The sequence below is a fragment of the Pezoporus flaviventris genome, unplaced genomic scaffold, assembly GCF_033815535.1.
Source record: "Pezoporus flaviventris isolate CSIRO_AGI_PZ_B2104156 unplaced genomic scaffold, CSIRO_AGI_Pfla_v1 ptg000400l, whole genome shotgun sequence".
Taxonomy (NCBI): Eukaryota; Metazoa; Chordata; class Aves; order Psittaciformes; family Psittacidae; genus Pezoporus; species Pezoporus flaviventris.
Window position 1 is genome coordinate 84,149 of NW_026892947.1, and position 22,412 is coordinate 106,560.

The following is a 22,412-nucleotide window of genomic DNA, read 5'->3' on the forward strand; positions in this document are numbered from 1 at the left end:
CAGGGATGCTGGGGTGCAGGGGTTCGGGGGCAGGGATGCTGGGGTGCAGGGGTTCGGGGGCAGGGATGCTGGGATGCTGCGGTGCAGGGGCTCGGGGTGCCGTGCTCTCGGTCGCCCTCTCTCCCGCTCCGCCTTTGTGCCGGGTGGGCAGCGGGGCCGGAGCGGAGCCTTTGCCAGCCCCATCCCTGCTCCCTGCCCAGGACCAGCTCCGCTCCGCTCCGCCCCGCGCTCCGCTCCGCCCCGCGGCCCGCTCCGCGGCGGCGCAGGGGCGGGACATGGGCGGCGGGCGGGGACCGGCCCCGGCCCCGGCCCCGGCCCCAGCCCCAGCCCCAGCCCCAGCCCAGCGCCGGCCCCAGCCCCAGCGCCGGCCCCAGCCCCCGCCGCCCGCGGGCCGCCCCGCATTGTCCGGGCGGCAGCGGGAGGATGCGGCGCCCCGCACGGCCGCCCGCCGCCGGGCTGCGCTAGGGCCCGCCGGCATGAGGAGGTGAGCGGGGCCGGGGCGGGCAGGGAGCGGGACCGGGGAGGGGGAACGGGGCAGCCCCGTAGCTGGGTCTGGGTAAGGGCCGCGGGGCACCCGGCCCCGGTAACAGAGCCCCGGTAACGGAACGGGGCATCCCGGGAGGGCTGCGGGGGCTCCGCGCAAACGTGCTCATGACATGAGCCCGCCCGTCGGCGGGAGCGCCTGGAGCCGGCCCCCGCGGCCGGAGGGGTGCGCACGGCGGGTAGGGTCACCTCCTCCGTCCATCCCATCCACGCATCCCTCCTCCCGTCCCCCCTCTTCCTCTTTCCACCCCTCCATCGCTCCCTCCATCCAGGAACAATGCGCGCTCCCCCCGGCCGCTGCCGCACGTCAAGCGCGCGCTGGAGCGTTCGTTCGCCTCCAAAACCAGTCGTGGCGCGGAGGAGCTGATGGCATCTTGTGATGAGGGGCTTTGGGGAAAGAGAGGGTTTAAAACAGCTTTATCCTGCGCGTTCCAGCGTAAATAACCCCGGGTTTGGAGGCTGCTGTACAGTACTCCAAGTTTCACTCTGGGATCACAAAAATTAGCATTACCATTGACTGGATCCTGGTTTTGTGGCAGATTTTAGGGCTTTGGATGCGCTGAGCTGAAATGATGAGAGACCTCGAGCGCGCGTGGTGTTTCCTTTGAATGCACTGATAACGGCTTGGGATTGATTTCCTCATCCCATGCATGGGAATTGCCAAGGTTTCCCCCTGGATTCCCCGCCACGGGGGCTGCCTGGGCGCTGGTGGCTGCTCTGGCAATGACAGGGCACCGGGTTCTGCTGCTCCTGGATGCTCCGGCGCCTGTTTGCTCTTGGAGGTGGTTCTGAATGCAACATTCCAGCGGGATCTGAGGCCCGGGGGTTGTTTATCCCGTTAAACATTTGGTTTAGGTCTCTTTAGCACAGGAGTGTTGACATTTTCCCTTGGAGGATAATGAATGGCGCGGACTGCATTGTGTTCCTCGGAAAGCTGCGGGATCCCGCAATAACGTAAACACCCAGGGCTGAATCCATCCCAGCTCCGAGAGGAGCGGGCTCCGTGTTTACATCACTGCTGCTCCTGTTGAAGTTTATTATTGCTCACGGGAACGGCCCTCTTCATTCTTGGTGGGTTTGGTTCCTTGCTGACGGCTGCAGTTTCCCCCCCTGCTCCCGGTTGGAGGTGCAAAGCTCCCAGGGAGGAGAAGGAGCAGCCGGGGGCTCTCCCTGCCCACAGTTGGGTTTCTCGGGAGCAGGGATGGGTTTTGCAGCTGCCTTTGTTCTCCCGCCGAGCCCCCGCCGCATTCTTCCCTTTAGCCATTATCATTTGGGTTAAACAGAGAGGCAAGTTGTGTCCCATATGGAGCATGTTAACAATTGCTTATCAGGAGCCCCTGTTTTCTCCTCCCTCCCTTTCTCCTGGCCTTTCTTCTCCCTTCTGAGTCTGGGTTAGGGCTTTAACAGCATCTTGGGGTCGGTGTTCATCACCCAAACCTCTCTTGTGTCCTATCAGAGCTCATTCCCTGCAGTGAAACAGGGAATAAGCACTGGGAAATCTCCCAAGTGGGTTTCCCTGGATGCTGTGAAACGTGGGACACAGAAGCTGAAGCAAGCAGCCTGTCTGTGGTCATAGATTCACGCCTCTGGCTGGCAATGGGCTTCTTCCCCAGTGCAGCTGAGGCTCCCATTGCCTTCCTATGAGGAGGACGATGAGGAGGAGATGATCCTGATGCCGCTTCCCGTGTTTGTACAGCCTGATGCAAACAGGAGCTGTGGTTTTCCCAAATCCGTCCTTAGGAGCCCTCATCCCGCATCCATCCTCTGCTCCCAGGGAATTCAGTAGCCGCTGTTATGTTGGGTGCCCAAACACAGAGGCAAGGGCCTAACCTTAGGCCAAGGGAGTGGCTGCCAGGTCACTTCATCCACTCCTCCTTCCCCCTTGGAAAAGGTAAACACAAAAGCCTCCGGGAGCATTTGCCTCCAAAGCCAGTGCTGCATCCCGTGGGATGAGGAGGAATAAAGCGATTCCATGTGGCACAGCGTCACCTCCGTGAGGATGGAATCGTCCTCCATCATTTAAATAAGTGCTGGAAAGAGTTTGGGAGTGTGTGCTGTGTCTGCAGTTTGCTGTGGACTTGATTTGTATTAATGGAGGAGCTATTCCCTCGGGATAGGAGTGCCGCCTCCAGGTTTTCCTGCAAACAGCCCAATATTTTCCTTTCTTCCTTTCTGTCTGCTTCTGGAATGGTTTGGGGATTCTGCAACCTCCCAGCTTTCATCTGGAAGGAGATGGATCCCGTGTAGGGAAGGAGAAATCCCTCAATCCATGGGTTACGGCAGCAGATGCAGGAGCACCAGATCGGAGTGAGGATTCCTAAAGGGAATGACATTAATGCATCTGGAGAAGCGATAGTGACCCTTGCACCACGCTGACCCTTGCCTTGATGCCATTGTAAACACTTTTCAGTTCTAGGGTTTGAGCTCCAGTGATTCCATGGCTGGAAGCGGAGCTTTGCCCTTGGACACGGGCTGCCGGGGAGGCTCCTTTTGTCATCCCAGGGCAGATCCCGGCGCATCTGGCCAAATGTCAGCTGGAATTTGGCAGCGTGCAGGAAAACTGGAGGCTCCTGGCATCTCATTTACTGCCGTCCTCTGCTGGTTAATGGTTGTGCTGGTTAACGTGGTGCTGCTGGTCCCTTGCGTGTCATTGCCCTCTCATCCCATGGGACACATGTGCCAGTGTCCCGGTTAAAGGGAGCTGTTGGGACTAAACCAGACTTAAGCAGGGAAATTCCCATTACTGGATCAGCAGCCAGCAGGGAATCATAGAATCCTATCAGAGAATCAACCCAGTTGGAAAAGACCTTTACGATCAAGTCCAACCTTTACCCCAGGTTTGCCATTGAACCAGTTCTTCCCAGTGCCTGCCCTGGCAATTCCCAGTTCTGGAAACCAGCTTTATCCCCTTGCAGGCTCCACTGCTGCGATTGCTTCGGGTGCATTTTCCTGTTGGTTCTGCTGCTCTGTGGACCCTTGGTTTGCAGAGGATGCTGCTGCACACACACGTGGGCTCAGCTCTCCTCTAATAGAAGCAGGAGCTGGAAGGCAGCACCGGCTCTCTGCAGCGAGGTGTAGTTTGCTGTGTTATGAGGGTGTTGTAAAAGCTCTCTCCTGGCCTTGTGGCCTGTCATCAGCTGAAGTTAATGCTGGTTAAATTGTACAGATCCCCAGCACAGCTTCTCCTCCAGCGCTGCTGCCTCGGGTCGCTTATCAGCAAGCCCTCATCTTTATGGGGGCCCCAATAAACCCAGCCAAGGCCTCGCAGATGCAGCTGACGTACAGCGAGAGCAGGGGAGGATGCACATGAAGGGTTTTCTTCCTGCCTCCTTTCTCCTGAGGACAGGCAGCTCAATCATGTTTATTTCATGACAGGGATGCTGTGCTGCTGCCCGGGGCTGCACCGGGATGTGGGGATGAGCTCCCTGGTGGGATGCGCTCCCTGGAGGGATGCTTGGCTGGTAGGGCTGTGGTACCCAGGCGAGTGCTTTCTTTCAGCAGAGAAAAGAGCCACTTTTTCTGCCTTTTCCCCCCTAAGAAAGTGAAAACTAATGTCAAGGCAAATTGCACTTTAACCCACGCTTGTCTTGCCTACAAAACCCAAGGTGAGTAATAGCAGAATAAGTGTCCCCCTTCCCTGCCCCGGCTGCGCTCGGAAGAGGGGCCAGCTCCTCACAAAGACTTTGCTGTGTCAATAGATGAGAGGGGCATCAGCAGCACCGAGCTGGGGGGGACTCATGGCATCAGGGGATGCTGGAGCCCAGGTCCTCTCCCTGTGATTAATCTCTCCTGGAACCCACTGCTTTGTCTGCTGCTTCGGCTCTGCTGCAGCAAAGGGATGCTCCCCTCAGAGGCTGTTTCTCTCCTTCCTCTCCAAGCAAAGCACTTGACTCTGCTCCCCACATCCCGCTGCCTCCCGGGGCAGGATAACATGGGGGTAATTGATGGCAAGAGGACCAATGGCTGCAGCAATGTATAATTAAAGGCCAGGGGTGATGTGCTGCCTGCAGGAGGTTAGAGAGGTTGAGTGTGCTTTGAAGGGCTTGTCCTGCACATCCCTGCTCATGGTGTCCCCTGTGCTCTGCACTGTGTCATCACTGGTCCAGCCCTGCTTGGTGTTGGGGTTTTCCTATCCCTTCTGGCATCGCTGGAGCTGGAATCACCGGCCCCATCTTGCCTCCCATTCCCTGTGCTCCACCCCCAGAGCATCTCCTCTGAACACAGGGCCACGTGTTGGCCAACATCAGTGGGTTAAAACGCCAGTGTGAGGTTGGGCTCTTCTGGACACGGTTGTGCTGGAGCGACCGCTCCTCTTCCTCCTGAGAATGGCAGCGGGAAGATCGTGGTGCCTGGGATGGTTCATGGCAACCTGAGAGTGCACTAAGGTGCCACATTCCCTGCTCTGTTGTGGGTGCTTGGGGTCAATGAGAGCAATGACCTGGGTGCTCGGCCCTGGATGCTCACAGAAGGAAGTATCTGGGAATGTCAGGGTATTCCCAGTTGCATTTTGATCCCATCCAAGCAGTGGGGCAGGAGCCAGCCATGGGGCTGAAGCTGCTGGGTGTGCATGGGCAGGGCTGTGGTCACAGCCAGGTACATGCTCCAGAATAGCTCCATTACAGAGCTGACCTTGGGCTGTTCATCCCCTCCAAGGTGATTACTTTTTAATGAGTGCTGCTGGAGAGGGAGGAAGATGAATTATTCCTGCCCTAGGATTAGCTCCAGGAGGCAGGAGCGGCGCTGCCCCAATCGATGCGCACGGAGCCTGCCTGGCTCCAAACTTCTCCCTGTTCCCCATTGATACCTTCAGCCCGATGCTGCTCCCACCGGGTTCTTCCTTAACCTCTTGGGATTTGTGAGCAGCAGTCCCATAGCGGCAGGCTGAGGTGTGTGTGTAATGATGATAGCTGTAACAGGCTCCCAACAGCCACGAAGCGGTGCGGACTCACCGGGTGCAGGAGGTGGGAGCTGAAGGGGCGGCTGCTCTGAGCGTGGTTCCCAAAGCCCATCCTGGAAGAGGGTTGCTGCAGGCTCAGGCGTGGATGAGGGCAGCAAAGAAAGGAGCCCAAACCAGGGGGACTTGTGGAAAATCCATTAGTGAATGGATGCAGGAGGGAGCGCGGCTTTTCAGGCTGCTGAGGCGAGAATCCGGGAGTCAAAAGGCTGGGAAAACAAAGGCTACGGAGAGAGGCCTCCCCCAGCCCAGCCCCTAGGGCAGGGGAAGGTGTTCCACAGGGAATGGGGTCCCCCATCGCTCGGGGTGTGTGACAGGGACATGTGGGGACCGCAAGGATGGAGCTGCAGGATTGATGGGAGAGGGGCGGTTTTGCTCCCTGTGGATCGCGCTGCCTGGCAGAGCACTGAGGTGGAAAATACAACCAGTGCGTGGGGCTGGATGGGGCTGGATGGGGCTGGGAGGCTCCCTGGAATCAGAGTTAATGGAGATGGATTCATTCCATGGAGGAGATGAGCTGGAGCTGCTGCCCCTGTGGACAGGGTCCAGTGCATGGAGCAAATCATGTCCCTGCTGCAGCCCCTGCCACTGACCCAGGCCCAAATGGGGGAAGATAGACCAGGGGATGGTGGCTCCTGCCTTGGCTTCTTCTCTGAAGGGAGTTTGTTATTGGAGCTTCATCAGGGAAAACACCCTGGGATGAGAGGGTTTGGGGGTGCCCGGTCCCTTGAGCTGCTTCCTGATCTGCATCTTCATCCAAGTGCTTGTGGAAGATGGGATGTGATGGCAACGCTTTCCCCTTTGAAAAAGGAAACAAGCATGGAAACAGGGTCCCTTTGACCTCCTGGCCTTCTCCTGGGGCCACGTCTGGCTGGGGAGATGGTTCTGCTGATGAGAAATGGATTTTCCTCTCCAGTATAATCCTCTGGGTCCAACCCAGGCCCTGGGGTGCTCATCCAGCATCAAGGAATGGCATTTGGGTGAAGAGCTTCCGTCCCTACAGGGATCTGGCAGCACCCATGGGCCATGGCACCCTTCTCTGTGCCTTGAGTTGACCTTGAGGCGCTGTGGTCTTGGATGCTTCAAATGCTCAGTGATGCTCTTGCTGTAAAACCTCCTTCCTACCTGAGGAGCATCCTTCAAGGAGGTGTGGTGGAGATCACAGCTGGAATGTCACCCCGAGGAGCATCCTTGCAGCAAGAAGGAGGCTGTTTTCCTTTGTCACTGTATTTTTAGGTCCCTTTATTGCTTCTTTTCTTCCCATCCATCTCCCATCCCATCGCATCAGCTTGCTATGAATCCTACGTGGGGTTCAATGCCATATACCCCGGATGTGGGCATTCCCAGGCTGGGTACCCCTCCCTCCCAGTGACATTCCCATCCCTCTCGCTGTGACAGATGGGTGATGTTCAGCACATCCATGAATGCTTCATCTGCTGGGCTGCTGCTGGAGCAGCACAGATGGACGAGGGCCCGTTGGTCACTGCTGGCTGTGCTGGTGTCCAGCTGCTCTGCACTTGATATATGGGTGGACAAAGCGGATACCGGAGCCTTCGGCTCGCTCCAGCCAGGGCTGAGGCTGCTCCTCCAGGGGGCTGGGAGAGGGCAGGGTGGGAGATAGCCTAAATCCTTTTAACATATGTACATTGGCCCTGCTCTGATTGCAATTCCACCCTCCGCTTTGTCGGCACCGGTGCGGAGGGGATGGGGAATGTGGTGGACAAAGAAATGCTGCTTCCCGATGGATTTGCCAAACCACCCAGATTTGCCTTAGAAAACTCGATGTTTGTGCTCCGGGCTCAGGCTGGGGGATTTAAACGTCCCAACCCCTGCAAATGCTGCCAGGGCTTATAACATGGCTAAGAGTGGCTTTGTGCTTGCTTTGCCCTAGTCCTTGCTTTAGGACCAGCTTCGCCACCCATGTGAATCACTGCCAGGCTCTTCTGCCTATTCGGGACCCACCATGTAGGGATTCACTAGGGATGACCCATATCCAGCTGGAATGTGTGTGTCAGCATGCACAAATGCTGCTGTAATCTTCAGCATTGGGGCTGAGGTATTTCAGAGGTGTTGCCACAAGCCCCAGTGAGCGTAAACGGAGTATTTTGATGTATAGCTGGGATCTGACTGGTGGCAGTGCCATTCCACCCTGCCCACACTGCTCATAGGAGGCACGGATGAAGCCCAGGACAAGCTCCTGGTGGCAGAAGCTAAGCAAATCATCAGGAAATGCCTCATTTAAAAGAAGAAGAACTCATTCCCACTGTCTTCTGCTTGCTTGGGTCTCTTCTCCCCTGCCATGAGGACATCGATGAGGCTGCTGCAGGACCTGGAGCATCCTGCATGGATCAGACCCTTCAGTGCTGCGAACCCAGCTTTGAGGCAGGAGTGGCATTGATGTGAGGCTGCATTGGTGCTGTTGGTGCATGTCCTTGGCTTGGGCACAGCGCAGAAGATCCATATCACACAGCATCCGTGCTAAGAGAAGCCTTAGGTTAGCAGGGCTGTGGGGACCACTCAGGGCTGGGCTCTGAATGGAGACTCTCAGCATCCTTTACTCTTTCTTAGCCCAAAGTTTGCACATTGGAAATACCTGGGAACACAGGGGGCAGATCCTGGCACAGGGATGGCTTTCCCTGCTTTGGGAAGTGATCGCGTCAGGCCGCGGGTCATTACAGGGATAATGGAACTGCTCAATGTCCTTTGGAAAAGGCGTAAATCCCCCAGGCTGGCAGCCCTGCAGGAGGATTTAACCCAGGGAGACGGTGGCAGGACGAGCAGAGCATCGTGGAGGCAGCTCATGGGCGCGTTCCTGCACCCGGAGCAGCAGCATCCCGCTCCGGGTGCTTCTGCAGAGCAGCAACGGGTGTCCAAGGGGGACATCGGGACACATCCAGCGCCCCTCTGTGCGTACCTGGGGCTGGGAGCACCAAGAATCCATGGGGTGCTTTGCGTCCGAGGGCTGGGGGTGCTGGATCCCTGCTCCAACAAAGGCATCAGCACTGGGATGCTGCTGGGGCAGTTCCCCATCGCCTGCAATCCCCCATCCCGCGCTTTTCCCAGCGGGAGGGAGCGCACCCCATCCCATTGCGGAGCCGTTGGACACCCTCGGCGGGCAGCCCCGGAACAAAAGCCCGGCTCAGAGCCGCTGCTGAATAGATTAACAAGATTTCCATAATTAGGGCGGGCGGGAACAATGGGATTCTCCCCTGCCCAGCCCCCCCTGCCCGCCTTTGTCCCCCTATCCCTAGGGATAATGGGCAGCAGCGAGGGTGGGAACCGGCCCGGCCATTTGGTCACTGGACAGTCATTTTCTCACACTGCCAAGGGGAGCATTGAAACATCTGTCCCGCTCCGCCGCCTCTTTCACATCCCATTTCAAGCCCATGACAAGTCCTCCCTGCCCACCGCCCTCCCCCCCGCCTGTGCTTCCAGGTTTTCCCGAGGTTTTGGCTTTGCTTTCCCAAATGCATCCCGTCTTTAAAGGGGATGGATGGAGCCGGGTTTGCTTCCCGGGGCTTTTGCGCTCAGGTTTGCTCTGGATCCAAGCATCCCCTTGCTCCTCACAGGGCACCGGGATGGGGCTGGAGCAGCCCACGCTGTGCTGGTGCTTTCAGCTGGCTCTTAGGAAGGCAATTCCCAGCATCAGGCTTGTGGTGTCTGCGCAGTGGGATTCGGGTGTTGGTATTGATCCGCGCCATAGGGGAAAGCCGGGTGTTCCTTAGGGAAGCGCCCGTTGTGTGTGTGTGTCCTCAGAAGCTCCCTGATGCAGGACACGAGGGTCACAGGGGGGCTTGGGTTCCCCCTTCTCCAGGAGGGACGGGTGAGGGTGAGGATGTGGATGCTGCCATTGAGGGCTGGGATTTGCTGGTCGTGGTGCTGGTAAGGAGAGCAGGAACGCTCCCTTTACAAAAAGCTATGTTTAAAAGGAGTCTTATTCCTCATGGGGTCCTCCAAGCCCCACTTCTCCCTTTCCATCCCCCTGTGCCCATCCTGTCCGGGCTCAGGATGGGCAACGTTCTCCTTTGTGTGTGTTAAAAGGGCCCTTTCCTGCAGGCTGAGCATTTATCTAACGGGAGCACTTTAATAATGGCCAGTAAATGCAGGGAAGAGGCCGGCTCAAGCCCTGGAAAGCCGCTATTGAAATCCTCTTGTGGAAGTTTGATATCCAAAGTGGAAGCACAAATGCCATCTAAGTCAATTAAAGCCTTAAGTAATCTAATTGTGCGGTGGCCACAAAGTGGCTTAAAGGCTGAGGGAGGCGATGGATGGAGCACGAGGTCCTCTCCTGGCTCCTGCTTCAGCCGTCCCCGGAGGCGCTGGGCATTAGGGCATGGTGGGGTCCCACAAAGGGGGGTGATGGGGGGCATTGAGACATGTTCACAGCTGGGATGTGAGCAGGGACTGGAGCAGCTCCCATGGGAGCCAGGCTGAGAACACTGGGGCTGGAGAAGAGCAGCTTCCAGTGGCTGAAGGGGGGTACAAGAATGCTGGGGAGGGACCTGCATCAGGGGCTGGAGCGACGGGACAAGGGGTGATGGGTTCAGGCTGGAACAGGGGGAGTTCAGGTTGGAAATGAGGAAGTTCTTCCGTGTGAGCGTGCTGGGGCACTGGGATGGGTTGAATGGAGAAGGTTTGGATGCTCCATCCCTGGCAGTGTTCAGGGCCAGGTTGGAGCAAGCTGCTCTAGCGGAAGGTGTCCCTGCCCATGGAACTGGATGACCTTAAGGTCCTTCCATCCCAACCCATTCCACGATGCGGCCCAGTCCCAGGGCGGTTCCTGGAGCTCATCCCTGTCTCCGCTGTCACCGGCGCTCTCCTGTCCCTCACAGGTCTGTTGAAGATGCACTGGTCACCAGAGCATGCCCAGTCCCTGAACCAGTGGCCGGAGCAGCACCTCGACGTCTCCTCCACCACCTCGTCCCCAGCCCACAAACCCGACCTCTACCCCAGCACCCGCCAGCGCTTCAACTACGCCTGGGCCAACGATGACATCTCAGCGCTCACGGCCTCCAACCTCCTCAAGAGGTACGCCGAGAAGTACTCGGGGGTGCTGGATGCGCCTTACGAGCGCCCGGCGCTCGGTGCCTACGGGGACGGAGCCTTCGGGCCGGTGAACGGGCAGAAAGGGGATGGGGAGCCCTGGCCGGGGGCACACGGCTCCGACGGCTCCTACCCGCTGACCCCCATCCACGATGGGCTCCCCGGCACCAAGGGGGTGGTGCCCCCCGCCAGCGGCGGGGCCATCGGGCTCGGCGGCTCCCCCGTGGTACCCGCCGGCCTCGCCGATCCCATGTATCCCGGTAACTCCTGCGGAGGAGCCGCCGCCGGCTCCGCCGGGATCGCGTCATCTCAGGAGTATCCCTCAGGTTACGGCAGCACCTATTTACCCTCCGGCTACTGCACCCAGCCGGCGGCAGCGCTGCCCCCTCCGCACCCCCCCGCCCTCCATGGCTCAGGGCTCCTGCAGCCCCCGCACCCATCGCCTGCCCTGGTGCCGGGCTATGGCTCCTCCGGCCCCATGTACAACTACACAGCCGGCAGCTACCCGCCGCAGCCGGGCTACGGGAGCATCCACCCGCCCCATCCCTCGGCTTCCTACCTGCCCTCCGGCATCGCGGCGCCCACCCCAATCCCGGCACCGCCGCCCGCTGCCCGCCCACCCGGGGTCCCCGGCTATGGGTACCAGGGCGCTGGCTTGGCCCCGCTGGCCGTGCCCCCCCTCGGCACCGAGGCGGCCGGCACGCTGAAGAGGAAGGCATTCGAGGAGGATGAAGGGGAGGGCAGGTATAGGAAATACAGCTACGAGCAGCCAAAGTCCCCGTACCCCCTGTCAGACAACGGCGAGTGCCGGGGCAATGGGTTCGGCGGCAGCGCCGAGTCCCCGCAGGTGGCCTTCAAGCCCGGGAAGCGGCCGTCGGGAGCCGGGAATGCCGAGGAGCACAGCGGCAAGTACAGCGGGCAGCCCATGAAGGGCATGGTCTCGCCGCCCTACGGCACCGGGGATGCGCCTCTCGCCAACGGGGAACGGGCGACTGAGCCGGGGCCCCCGTTCCCACTGCGGCTGCCCCCCAAAGCCCCCCTCTTCAGCAGTGCAGCAGTGGAGGAGCAGCCCAAGAACGTCGACCCCTTGCTCTTGGAGCTGGTGAACACCAAGATCGTGGAGCGGGGGCCGCCCGTGCAGTGGACGGACATCGCCGGGCAGGTCTCTGTGAAGGCCAGCATTGAGGAGGAGCTGGTGTGGCCCATCCTGCGCCCCGGTGCCTACACTGGGGCGGGACGGCCGCCCCGGACCATCCTGCTCTTTGGTCCCCGCGGCACGGGGAAGACGCTGCTGAGCCGCTGCATCTCCACGCAGCTGGGCTCCACCTTGCTGAAGCTCAGCGGGACGGCCCTGCTCTCCACGTGGAAAGCCGAGGCTGAGAAGATCCTGCAGACCGTGTTCTTCGTGGCCAGCTGCCGGCAGCCCGCGGTGGTGCTCATCACCGAGGCCGAGGCCTTGCTGCTGGCCCGGGCCGGCGAGGACTTGAGCAGCCTCAAGTCCCAGCTCCTTTCCTACCTGGACGACGTCTCTACCTCATCGGAGCAGAACGTGGTCGTCATCGGGACCACCTCCCGGCCCGGCAGCATGGATGAAGCTTCGCACCGGCGCTTTGCCAAGCGCTTCTACATCTCCCCCCCGGACAGCATCGCCCGGAGGCAGATCCTCCATCACGCCCTGGCTCAGCAGAGCTGCTGCCTGAGCGAGCGGGAGATGTCGTCCCTGGTGCAGCACACGGAGAGCTTCTCGGGCAGCGAGCTGGTGCAGCTGTGCCAGCGCGCCGGGGCCACCGCGCTGCACGGGCTGCAGGGCCAGCTCCAGCCCCCCTCCTACCAGGACCTGGAGAAGGCGTTCTGCAAGGTGCGCCCCGCTGCCTCCCAGAAGGAGCTGGACTTGTTCCTGGAATGGGATAAACTGTACGGCACCAGGCACTGATGCCGCGGGGCACCGGCATGGACCCTTCGCCCCATCCCAAGGCACTGGGACCGCTTGGAGGGGGCTGCATTGGGGTCTGGGGAGGCTCTGGTTCTGCATAACCAAACCTCATCCCGACTCCTTTGGCCTCGGCCAGGCTTTTCCTCTCCTTGGCTTTCCGGCGCCCACTGAACTCAGGATAACCTATTTATTGTATTCCCGTCCATCCATCCCTGGCAAAGACGGATGGCGAAGGCTGGAGACGCCTCCGCATCCGCTTCTCCAGCCTCGGCTACCCAACAGCTTGACTCTTACTGTTCTTTTTGATATCCCTTTGACTGATTGTTCCCAACAGGAATACCTCGGGCGTCGTGAGCAGAGCAGCCCCTCGCCCATGGCACCAGCAGCCATGATCCAGGAGGGAATGAATGGGGAGGGGAAAGCCACAAACCGGGGGGTGTTGGAGTTAAAGGCTGTAGATGGATCTCCTAGACTTGGGTTTTTATTTTTGTAAGGTATGTAGTGATTTTGGGTTTGTTTTTTTGCTTTTGAACTACTCAGGAAAAGAAATACCTCAACAAAAAGAGAAAAGAATGTGTTTAAAACCCTCTTTTTATGGTAGGAAAAGAGCTTTTTAAAGAGTTTTCAGACCTGGGACAAAGCTGCTTCATTGCATTTGCTTCCAAAAGAGCTGGAGGAAGAAAGGAAGAGACAAAAAGAAACTTGAAGCTGTTACAAAGAGCAAAGTTGAATGTATTTTGGGTGCTTTCCACATCTCTTATGCCATGAGTTGAGTTCCTTGGGTTACCATTGTTCTTGTAGCATTTGGTGGATAACGTGTCCTCAAGGGGCAGTGTCCATGCCGTAGATTGGGAGATGGGGCATCGCTTTTTGGGTCAGGCTTCTGCTCCTTTTCCATGGCAAATAAAGGAGTTTTTAGCTTCCCACCATCCTCCAAGCACCGAAAAGCCCCAGCAGAGGCTGGTGATGACCACAGAGTTGCAGGAAACCACTTTCCTCCCCAAAACAGCCCTGGTTTTGGGCTCAGTGTGGGTTCCCCCTCACTGACCAACCATTGCACCATGCATCACCCAGAGCATGACTCCACTGCACATCCCCATGGGCCCCCCTTTGCATCTCAAGGGTGGGGGGGTTCATTTCTTGTCTGCAATTAAGCCAGCTCCTCATTTTATCACTTTCTTCTATTGCTCTATATTGTATTGGGGATGCAACTGCTCTGGGGCCACCTCGGAGCAGCCCCCCCATAACCTCAGGGTCTGCACATGCAGAACATGCTCCCCCCATTGCATTGGCCAGTTTTGGGATGGTTTCCCACTGTTTTGGTGCAGTTTCCCTTTGGAACATGCATGGGTGCAAAGGGCATTAACGGAGGGGGGGCAGTCACCTCCCCCTCCTCTTCCTCCAAAAAGTGGTCCTGGGTTCCTGAAGACTTATTATTATTATTATTATTAATTATTATTATCATATTTGTACACTCTCTGTAACCATTTCTACCTCATTTTGCAACATATTGTACATGAAAGTATTTAATTCATGGCTTATTAATGGCTGAGAAAGAAGAAAGAATAAGAAATGCTTTTGAGCTGTAATGGTCTACCTCAAGAAATGCTGTATTTTAAGAAGAAAAGTATTACACAGTATTAAAGAGATTACCTGAACGTGCCTGGAATAGTTTGGGATGAAGGGATCTTAAAGCTCATCCAGCTCCAACCCCCTGCCATGAGCACCAACACCTACCATTAGGTCCCCTCCGTCCCTGCGGGACCCTGGCCATGCCACAGGGACGGATTCTCACCTTTTGCTGCTGTTATGAATGGAAATAAAGGGAAAAGTGGCTTTTTCCCAGCCCTATGGGGTGCTGTGTCCCCGTGCCATAGGGGACATTGTAGCTTCCCTGGCCGGTAGGTGCCTGGAGCCTTTGTGCTGGCCCTGGCGCATCCAGAACAATGCAGCAGCTCCGGCCTCTTACTGGGACCCCTGAGATTGCGGAGCTATGAATAAATTACTCGGAGGATGGATGGGCTGGGAAATGGGAGGAAGGCTCCGTCCTCCTCCGGCTTTATCCGCACCATGCTATAAAGCGGGTGCGCTGGTGGTGCGGGGCCACCTCGTGGTTATGGGTCCTTACCCGGTCCCTGAGCAAACCCGCGTTGGTTCAACTCAACCCTGCCTCCATCTATTTGGGGTAGGAGCGTGCAAGTGGGTTCCCTCCATAGGGAGGGATAGGGGAGCTGCTGCTGTTGACTCAGAGGGGCCCTTGGGAGATGGGAAGAGGGTGGTGGGGACATCCCAAGATGGTCTGTCCCTGTGCTGCGGGTGTTTGGAGCCTAAACCCTAGGAGGGTGAGTTAGGGAAGGCAGGGATGCTTTAGGCTCGCTGGCAGGGATGCTATGGGGGATGCAGGGAGGGATGCTGTCGGGGATGCAGGCTGGAGGCACAACGTTGAGTTGGACAGGAAACACTCACTCCTGGGAGGTGACATGGGACAAGGCACTGGGGAACAGGGAACGCACCCCTGGAACACTCTGCTTTGTGAGGTCAGATGAGGAGGGAGGTTCTGCGTCCCAGGGCCACCCTGACGCCGAGGAGCACCCGGTCGATGCTGGTACCCGCGGGCCTCATCCTGCTCCTGCTGGCAGCGGGCAGCCGGTGCGAGGACACGGTGGCAGCCAACGTGGGCAGCCACACCATGGCCCGCATCGCCGACCTGCTGGCCCAGTCCGAGTGCCTCCGGCTCCGGCTGCTGCTGTCGGGCCCGGATGCCCTGGGGGAGCGGGAGCTGCAGCGCCTCTCCGAGGAGAGCAACCGCATCCCCCGCCGGCACCGCCGGGACCTGCGCGGTCCCGTGGGATGCTCGGAAACCCTCCGGGGCTGGCTGCGGCGAGCGGGGGAGGCGCTGAGCTGGGACCGCCTGGCCCGCGGGCTCCGCAGCATCGGGCGCCCCGACATCGCCCGGGAGCTGGGGAAGAACCTGAACCAGGACCGGAGCCTGGAGCTGCTGCGGAACGTGAGGGGCTACGGCCGCGCCGTGAAGCGGCCCCGCTCCCCGCTCCTGCTGCGGGGCGAGCGGCGCCGCAGGGAGCGCGACCGGCGGGCCCCGAGCGCGGACTTCGGGGACCTGGTGGTGGAGAGGCGCCCGCCCCCCCCGTACACCCGCAGCCTCCTGGGCTGGGTCGTGCCCGTGGCCTCGGGCATCCTCGGGGGGTTCCTGGCCGCCGTCGTCCTCGCCGCGGCTGCCGCGTCCTCTTGCTGCTGGGTGCTGAGCTTGGACGCTGCTTGAACCGGGGATGGAGCCCGAGCCGCAGCAGCTCCCGAAACAGGGCCCAATAAAGCTTCATTGGAGGGGCTGGGACCCAGACACCGACCCCGTGTGTTCCTCGGGGCAGGGAGGGTCCCATCCTTGCCTTGGGTGCTGCTGGGGACGGACGTCCACCAGCCACCGCCTCCGGCTGCCCTGCGGATGCTCCTGATTGTCCTTGGATACCAGAGATGGAGCCGAGCTCCCTTGGCCACAGGGAGGAAATAAACCCCCTCTGCTGGGTCATTGTGCTGAGGCAGCACCTTGGCTTCATTATTCACAGCAGAGGTTAATTACAACCCAGTGACCTGATTGAGTGTGATTGTAGAGGTGCTTTGTGCTCTGGCTGATAACCTTGGCTTTCCTGAAGCCTGGGCTGATGGGCTGGAGGCTTTGCTCCTTTCTTGGCCTGTATCTCACTGCAGTTTTACCTTTTCCTACCCATTTCTGAGCCAAAGAACACCTGCAGAGTAACCCAAATCCACAGGCTGTGTGTTATGGGGAGGCTTGAATGGGGTTTGTGCTGCTGATGGGGCCAGGGAAAGCTGCAGCTATCTGAACACTGGCACATGGTGCTGATAGAGATACAAGTGTGTGATAGCCCTAAACCCACAGAAGCTGGAGGTCCCCAAGTGATGCTCTTGGTTTCTACTCTAGGACCTGTCTGAGCTGAGGGCTTTGGGGTGCGCAAAGGGAACAGAACGACAGGGCAGGCAGCAGAAGTTGTTAAAACAAGATGGACATCCCTCTTTATTGCAAATTCCAAAGTAAAAAGATGTACAGTACAAAGGAACTCAAAGATCAGACATCGACCCCCAGCCCGCTGCTTTACCACCTTCCTCCTCCCTCCCTTCAGCCTCCTTTCTCCATGTAAACCAGGACAGGACCGAGGAGGGGAAGGGTAAGACCAGCACGGGGCCAACGCCAGCGCCATGAACAGGGTATGCAAAGGGAGAGGAGCTCTGTGGGGAGATGCAGGGTCAGGAGCACTTCGGTAGCAGCATCTTTGTCACCCCCCGCATCCCTCGGTGCCCCCAGCTCTGCACTGCATTACTCAGTCACTGACTGAGCCTCACAACACCCCTGTGAGGTAGGGAAGGAGACACCCGGTTCACAGATGGGGCGTCCGAGCATCCTCTTGCACCCTCATGCTCAGAACTACAACGTGCAGCGACCTGGCCTGAACTGAGCAGCAAAACCCACATCGTTGGAATAAATTGGGCTCAAACTCCAATAGGAAACCTCATTCCAAGGTGGTCCCTCAGCCACTGCAACAACCTCAGGTTAAATCAGAGCTGATGCCTGGAGTTGTGCCCTGCTCAGCTCTTTGAAGTGGGACAAGCTGGATGGGCTGATGCTGGCTTGGGGGGTGCAGAGCCCTCCTGAGCAGCAGGACCTCACACTTGCACCCCAAGCATGGGTGAGGTCCCCATGGACCAGCCCTTGTCACTCCATGGGGGACCCCACTGAACGCATGGGGAAAGCAAGAAGCCAACAAGGATGTGACGGCCTCGCAGGGAACGGGCTCACTGGTGGCTCTAGATCACAGGATCACAGATCCCTTGGGTTGGAAGGGACCTTAAAGCTCACCCAGTTCTAACCCATCCCTTGTGCATGGACACGTCCCCATCATATCACAATGCCCAAGGGCACTGACAGCATCAGTCCCCATGGACCAGTGCAGGCAGCTCAGAGCAGGGCACCCACAGAGCCCAGCACTGAGGAATGCATCAAGCTCCCTTCCAGCAGCTTCCACTGCATCTTACTCTGCTCTCCTCTGCATATTCCTGCTAAAACCACCCTAAAATGCCTTGGGGAGATGGAAGGGGAGGAGGATGCAAATAATGGCGACACCAAGACAACCTTCCCTCGTGGAGTGAAAAGGGTAACCTTTATTTCATTGTCTTTTGGCTTAGAGTAACGTGATTCTTCATGTTGGGTAAGATCACGAGGAGCCACCATGCAACCTCTAATACACAGTATTGAGCTTTCACAGGGGGCTGTTTGCAGCAGCAAATTCGACTCCAACTCAAGTGTGGGCTCTACGGAACATCATGGGTTGAGTTTCCTTTGGTTGGTTCAACATTGGCCTCCCTGCTTTAAGAGAAGGGAATAAAGCAGCTGGAATTGGGATTTGTCGCCCTTCCCCTCTGCTCTTGGAAGAACTTGATCCCAAATCAACCCAGTTTTGGACATGGGGGAGCCTAAAGAGCTCCTTGGAGGTTTGGCTCCATCTTTTGCATTGACAACACCCCCTTTGCTTCATTCCCACAACACCAGGATCCAAATCCCACTTTGGAGCCACACGAATGGTCCTTCCGCTCTTGGAGCAAAGCTCTGTCCTTCCTCCCATCCTGGCCACAAAGACATGGCCCCACTGCTCAGCACTTGATGGAAAACCCACCCTGGAGAGGCCAGGGAGGGGGAAAAATCACCTCAAACCCCACCAAAACCTTGCTCTGAGCACAAGGACCAAGCAAGAACTCGCTCCCATCCCATCCCAGTGATGCCAACTGATCCCAGTGGCCTCCTGCCTCTATCCCAGCTTTAATGGTAAAGAAATCCAATCTATATCCAGAGTTTGAAGGGACTTTTTATTGGAAATTAATCGAGCAGCTGAATGCAATGGCCAGCACGAACGCTTCAACGCACCAAGCTTCACCTACGAGTCAATAGCCCAGCTGAAGAACAACGATGAACTTGAGCCAAATCTTGCATAGAAGTGCTCAACTTATTGCACATTGGAACCCAAAAATGGAGAGTTTTGCTGTTGCAAAGATCATTTGCAATAAAGCTCTGTTTAAAAGCTGTTTTTTTGGGGGGGGAATAGGGGGTTATTTCTCTCTTTTTGCCTTTGGGGACAGTCACTGGCTCTAAAGTCAAAGGAGAACAGAAAGGTATTAAAAAAATAAGGATAACCATGGACAATGGCATAAGCCAGAAGCCATTCTATACTTCTTTTGTAGTTCTTTGTATTTACAAAAAGGCATGCTGATAAAATAAAAGGATATATTACACTATTTATAATAGTATCTTTAAAAAGTTCAACCACACTTCTCAGCTATTTGCCTCGGTTTGTGCTGTTTTACAATGTAGCCTGTACATGTGTATGGAGGTTGTTGGGTTCTCCCGTGTTATATTACACATCACATCCTAGGAGCGAGTGGGGCAAGAGCTGATGGGATAGAAAAGGTTCCTTACTGTGGTGCTGGGAGCAGCAGGGCTGCTCCATTGCCATGGAGGATGCCGGGGGCACCGGTGGCTTCCTGCTGGCCTTTGGGATTTCAAGTGACTCCTCGGATTCTCTGGGTCGTGAGATGATGCAAACCAAGGTTCATCCTGCCATCGAGGGGCTCTGCTTCCTGCTATGCTGGGTACCCTTCCTGTGGTCCATGCTCAACCTCAGCATCCCTGATGGAGGTGAGCAGCACCGATCCCTCGCGCTGCTGCCCTGCCCTGTGGGAACACCAGATGCTGGCCCTGAAGAAACACCTCAAGCAGAGCAGTGGCTGGGTACTGATGAGGACACCACAAAACAGGAGCTGAGGGAGGGCTGAGCCCGGTCATGGAGGAAAAGCAACGCTTGGGTTTGGCTCGTGATGTTCCTGTGGCACCAAGTTACTGCTGCAGCGCGACTGAGGCAAGAGGTAGCTCCGATTCCTGCCCATGCCATGGTGGGCGCCGCTCCACGGAAGCACTAATGGGAAGGAAGTGAAGGCATCCAGGAGCTGGGGCTCAGCCCTGGGATGTGGCCCTTCCTGTGCCATTCCTTGCTCCCAAGGGAGAGGAAGGGCTCAGGGTTTGCAAAAGCCACCTCTCAGCATCCCACCCGGAGCAGGAATCCTGATGGCCATGGGACAAAGGACCGCTGGGAGTCACATCCCTGTCCCCCAGCCCCACGGGTGGCATTGCTGTGGGGAAGCTCCCCATGTTTCTACCAGCAGAGATAACACAGGGCTTCCTTTAGCACTTATCTCTACCAGCACAAAGTGTCTACGCTGCAGGATGGAGGCTGAGGAAGAATATTACTGCTAAATACAGGGTACAAATGGGCTGGGATTGAAGCCCTAGAGCTTGGGTTTAGTGACACAGTAGAAGAAGCCATTCTCAGGTTGTATCATCTCCCCTTGGATGAGGTCCAGAGCAGCATTGAGTTTGGTTATTCTATTTTAATGTGCAAAAAGATGGCAAAAAAATCCCAACTAAAAAGACATGTATTAAACACACGCACACGTATTTCATCTCTTTGTACTTCTGCTTTGTCTCCTACTGGTGGCTCTAGGAAAGGGCGCTAAGAACTGGGATGTACTGGTGAAGGGCATGGGTCTTGTTAGATCCCAAACCCAGTGGTACCTTGTCAGTGGAGTGCCTCGACTTTATGGCTTAACACACTGCTGTGGACAGGTTATTGTGTCTCGTGGTTTCATGGTTCCTCATGCATGGTCCCTGGTCGCGGCATGCCATCATGCATTGAACGAGCACTTTTGGGGGGGGAATCAACCTGAGCTGGCCCCAGGCTGAAGGTACCCGATGACCCCATCTCCCAAACCAAGTAAAGCCCATGGAGAAAGTAGGATGTAGCTAAGAAAGAGCAAAGAAACGATGAGAACTGAAGGGCCTGGGTTAAATGGGGCTTTGCTGCTTTGTTTTGCCTCTTTTTTTGTTCTCCTTGTTTTAACTTTTTCCTCTTTTTTTGTGTGTTTTATGGTTTTTTTTTGCTGCTTCGCTAAATGCAAACCTAGTTTTGCAGGAACAAACCCTTGAACACTGTGACTTTGGGGGTTTCTTTCCAGAAGAATCATCAACAAAACAGGCAAATCAAATCCATTTTAGGGGCTGCTTTGGACAAATACAGGAATCCCAGCAGCAGGTTTTGGTTCTGGGAGGGGGGGAGTGTGTGGTTTAGTTTGCTTGTTTGTCCTAAGTTGCATTGACTGATGTGGAACATGCAGTATCCACCTGCCCAAACGATAGAAAATCCTTTGTTAATCCTTGTTTCTGGGGGTGTTTAACTGGTTGGTTGCAAAGGGTCCCTTCAAGAGGTGGGAGCTCACTGCTTTAGATGCAACGCTGTCACACAGGAAGCAGACTATGTTTGGTATAAGATCTTCAGGTAAGCGTCTCCACAGCTCTTGTGTAGTGATTCATCTCAGGAAGTCTGTAAACAACCTTTCTGCTTGCAAACAGTCGGACCTGTACAATCCCACCGGCTCAACACTTGGATTCCCTGACGTCTTTGGGCCTCTTGGCTCTTTCCCGTCTTCCCTCCTCCGCCCGTTGCTGCTTCTCCTTCTCGGGTTTGGTTACGCTGTCGTACGATGGGAGGGATGCGGTCGATGGGGTCCCCTCCTTCTTCTCCCTGTTTGCTCCCCCGTTTTCCAGCTTTGTGGATACAGGCCTTCGGCTGATGAAGCCCCGGCGCGCTAAGCGAGCCCTGTAAGCCCTCTGGATAACCACCGCTGAAACCTCCTCCTGCTTCCTCCGCAGCGTGGTTGTGATAGGCTCATAAGACACTTTGGAAGGGTTGGATGCCACAAATCTCTCCTCCATCTGTTGTCTGAGTATATCCAGCTCCCCACTGTCCCCCAGGACACGTTTAGTGAAGGCAAACAGGATGTCTAAACAGTGGATCCTGTCTCCACTTACCATAGGCAGGTCCATGGCAATGAGTTCGATGGTGTTGGGTTTTGGGACGCGGAGAGGATGTTCCAAAGCATCAGCAAAGTCTGCGAGCTTGCTGTACTCTATGAACTGGGTGGCATCGGGGTCAAACTTCTCCCAGATCTCATAGAAGGTCTCAAAGTCATCCTCACTCAGCGGATCCGCGCTCTCTTCCGTGGCCACGCTGAAGTTCTCCAGGATGATGGCAATGTACATGTTGACCACAATCAGGAAGGAGATGATGATGTAACTCACAAAGAAAAATATCCCCACGGAAGGGTTCCCACAATCCCCCTTAAAACCACTCCCGGGGTGCTCCTTGTCTAGGTCGCAGTCAGGAGGCCGGTTGAGGATGGGCAGCAGCAGGCCATCCCAGCCAGCGGATGTGGTGATCTGGAACAAGCAGATCATGCTGTTGCCAAAGGTCTCAAAGTTGAACATATCATCTATGCCAGCCTCATGCTTGACGTAGGCAAAGTTCGACATGCCAAAGATGGAGAAGATGAACATGACCAAGAAGAGCAAGAGGCCAATGTTGAACAAGGCAGGCAAGGACATCATTAAGGCAAAAAGCAAGGTGCGGATTCCTTTGGCTCCTTTGATCAAGCGCAGGATACGTCCAATGCGAGCCAGGCGGATGACTCGGAAGAGCGTGGGTGACACAAAGTACTTCTCAATGATTTCAGCCAGGAACATTCCTAGAGAAGAGGAGAAGGAACAAGTGTGACAATGGAGACATGAGTCTGCCGCTGCTTCTGAGCCTAGCCAAGGGGTTGGACACCTTGGTCACCTATCAAAGGCTGCGCTTTGGGCATCTTCAGGTCTTACATAAAGGCTCTGGCTGCCTAAATATTTCTAAAAGGAGGGGGAGAGAGGTTCAGCTGCACCTAGATAAGGATGGATGAGCTGCTGCTTGGAGGTGTCTAAGCTCTCAGAGCCCAAAGCTGCCATGGGAGTCAAAGCCATGGACTCTGATTTGG

The 22,412-nt window shown here is 56.8% G+C and overlaps 3 protein-coding genes across 5 annotated transcripts in view; 2 read left to right on the top strand and 1 right to left on the bottom strand.

Annotated features, from left to right (window-relative positions):
• Positions 1–356: 356 nt before the first annotated feature.
• FIGNL2 (fidgetin like 2) lies at positions 357–14,135 on the top strand. The gene is made up of 2 exons (XM_061443524.1): positions 357–484; positions 10,330–14,135. Exon 2 carries the CDS (start codon positions 10,341–10,343, stop codon positions 12,471–12,473), a length of 2,133 nt encoding a protein of 710 aa, XP_061299508.1. The 5' UTR covers positions 357–484; positions 10,330–10,340; the 3' UTR covers positions 12,474–14,135.
• A 515-nt stretch (positions 14,136–14,650) lies between these two features.
• Positions 14,651–15,980, top strand: TMDD1 (transmembrane and death domain 1). Its single transcript, XM_061443525.1, has one exon. The coding sequence runs from the start codon at positions 15,016–15,018 to the stop codon at positions 15,751–15,753; it is 738 nt and encodes a 245-aa protein (XP_061299509.1). The 5' UTR covers positions 14,651–15,015; the 3' UTR covers positions 15,754–15,980.
• Positions 15,981–18,346: 2,366 nt separating this feature from the next.
• The window catches only part of SCN8A (sodium voltage-gated channel alpha subunit 8), a 43,675-nt gene continuing 39,609 nt past the window's right edge, over positions 18,347–22,412 (bottom strand). For all 3 annotated transcript variants that reach the window (XM_061443534.1, XM_061443535.1, XM_061443536.1), the window contains one exon: positions 18,347–22,130. In XM_061443534.1, the coding sequence (XP_061299518.1) occupies positions 20,983–22,130 (1,148 nt within the window). In that variant the 3' untranslated portion in view covers positions 18,347–20,982. The remainder of the gene's footprint in view (positions 22,131–22,412) is intronic.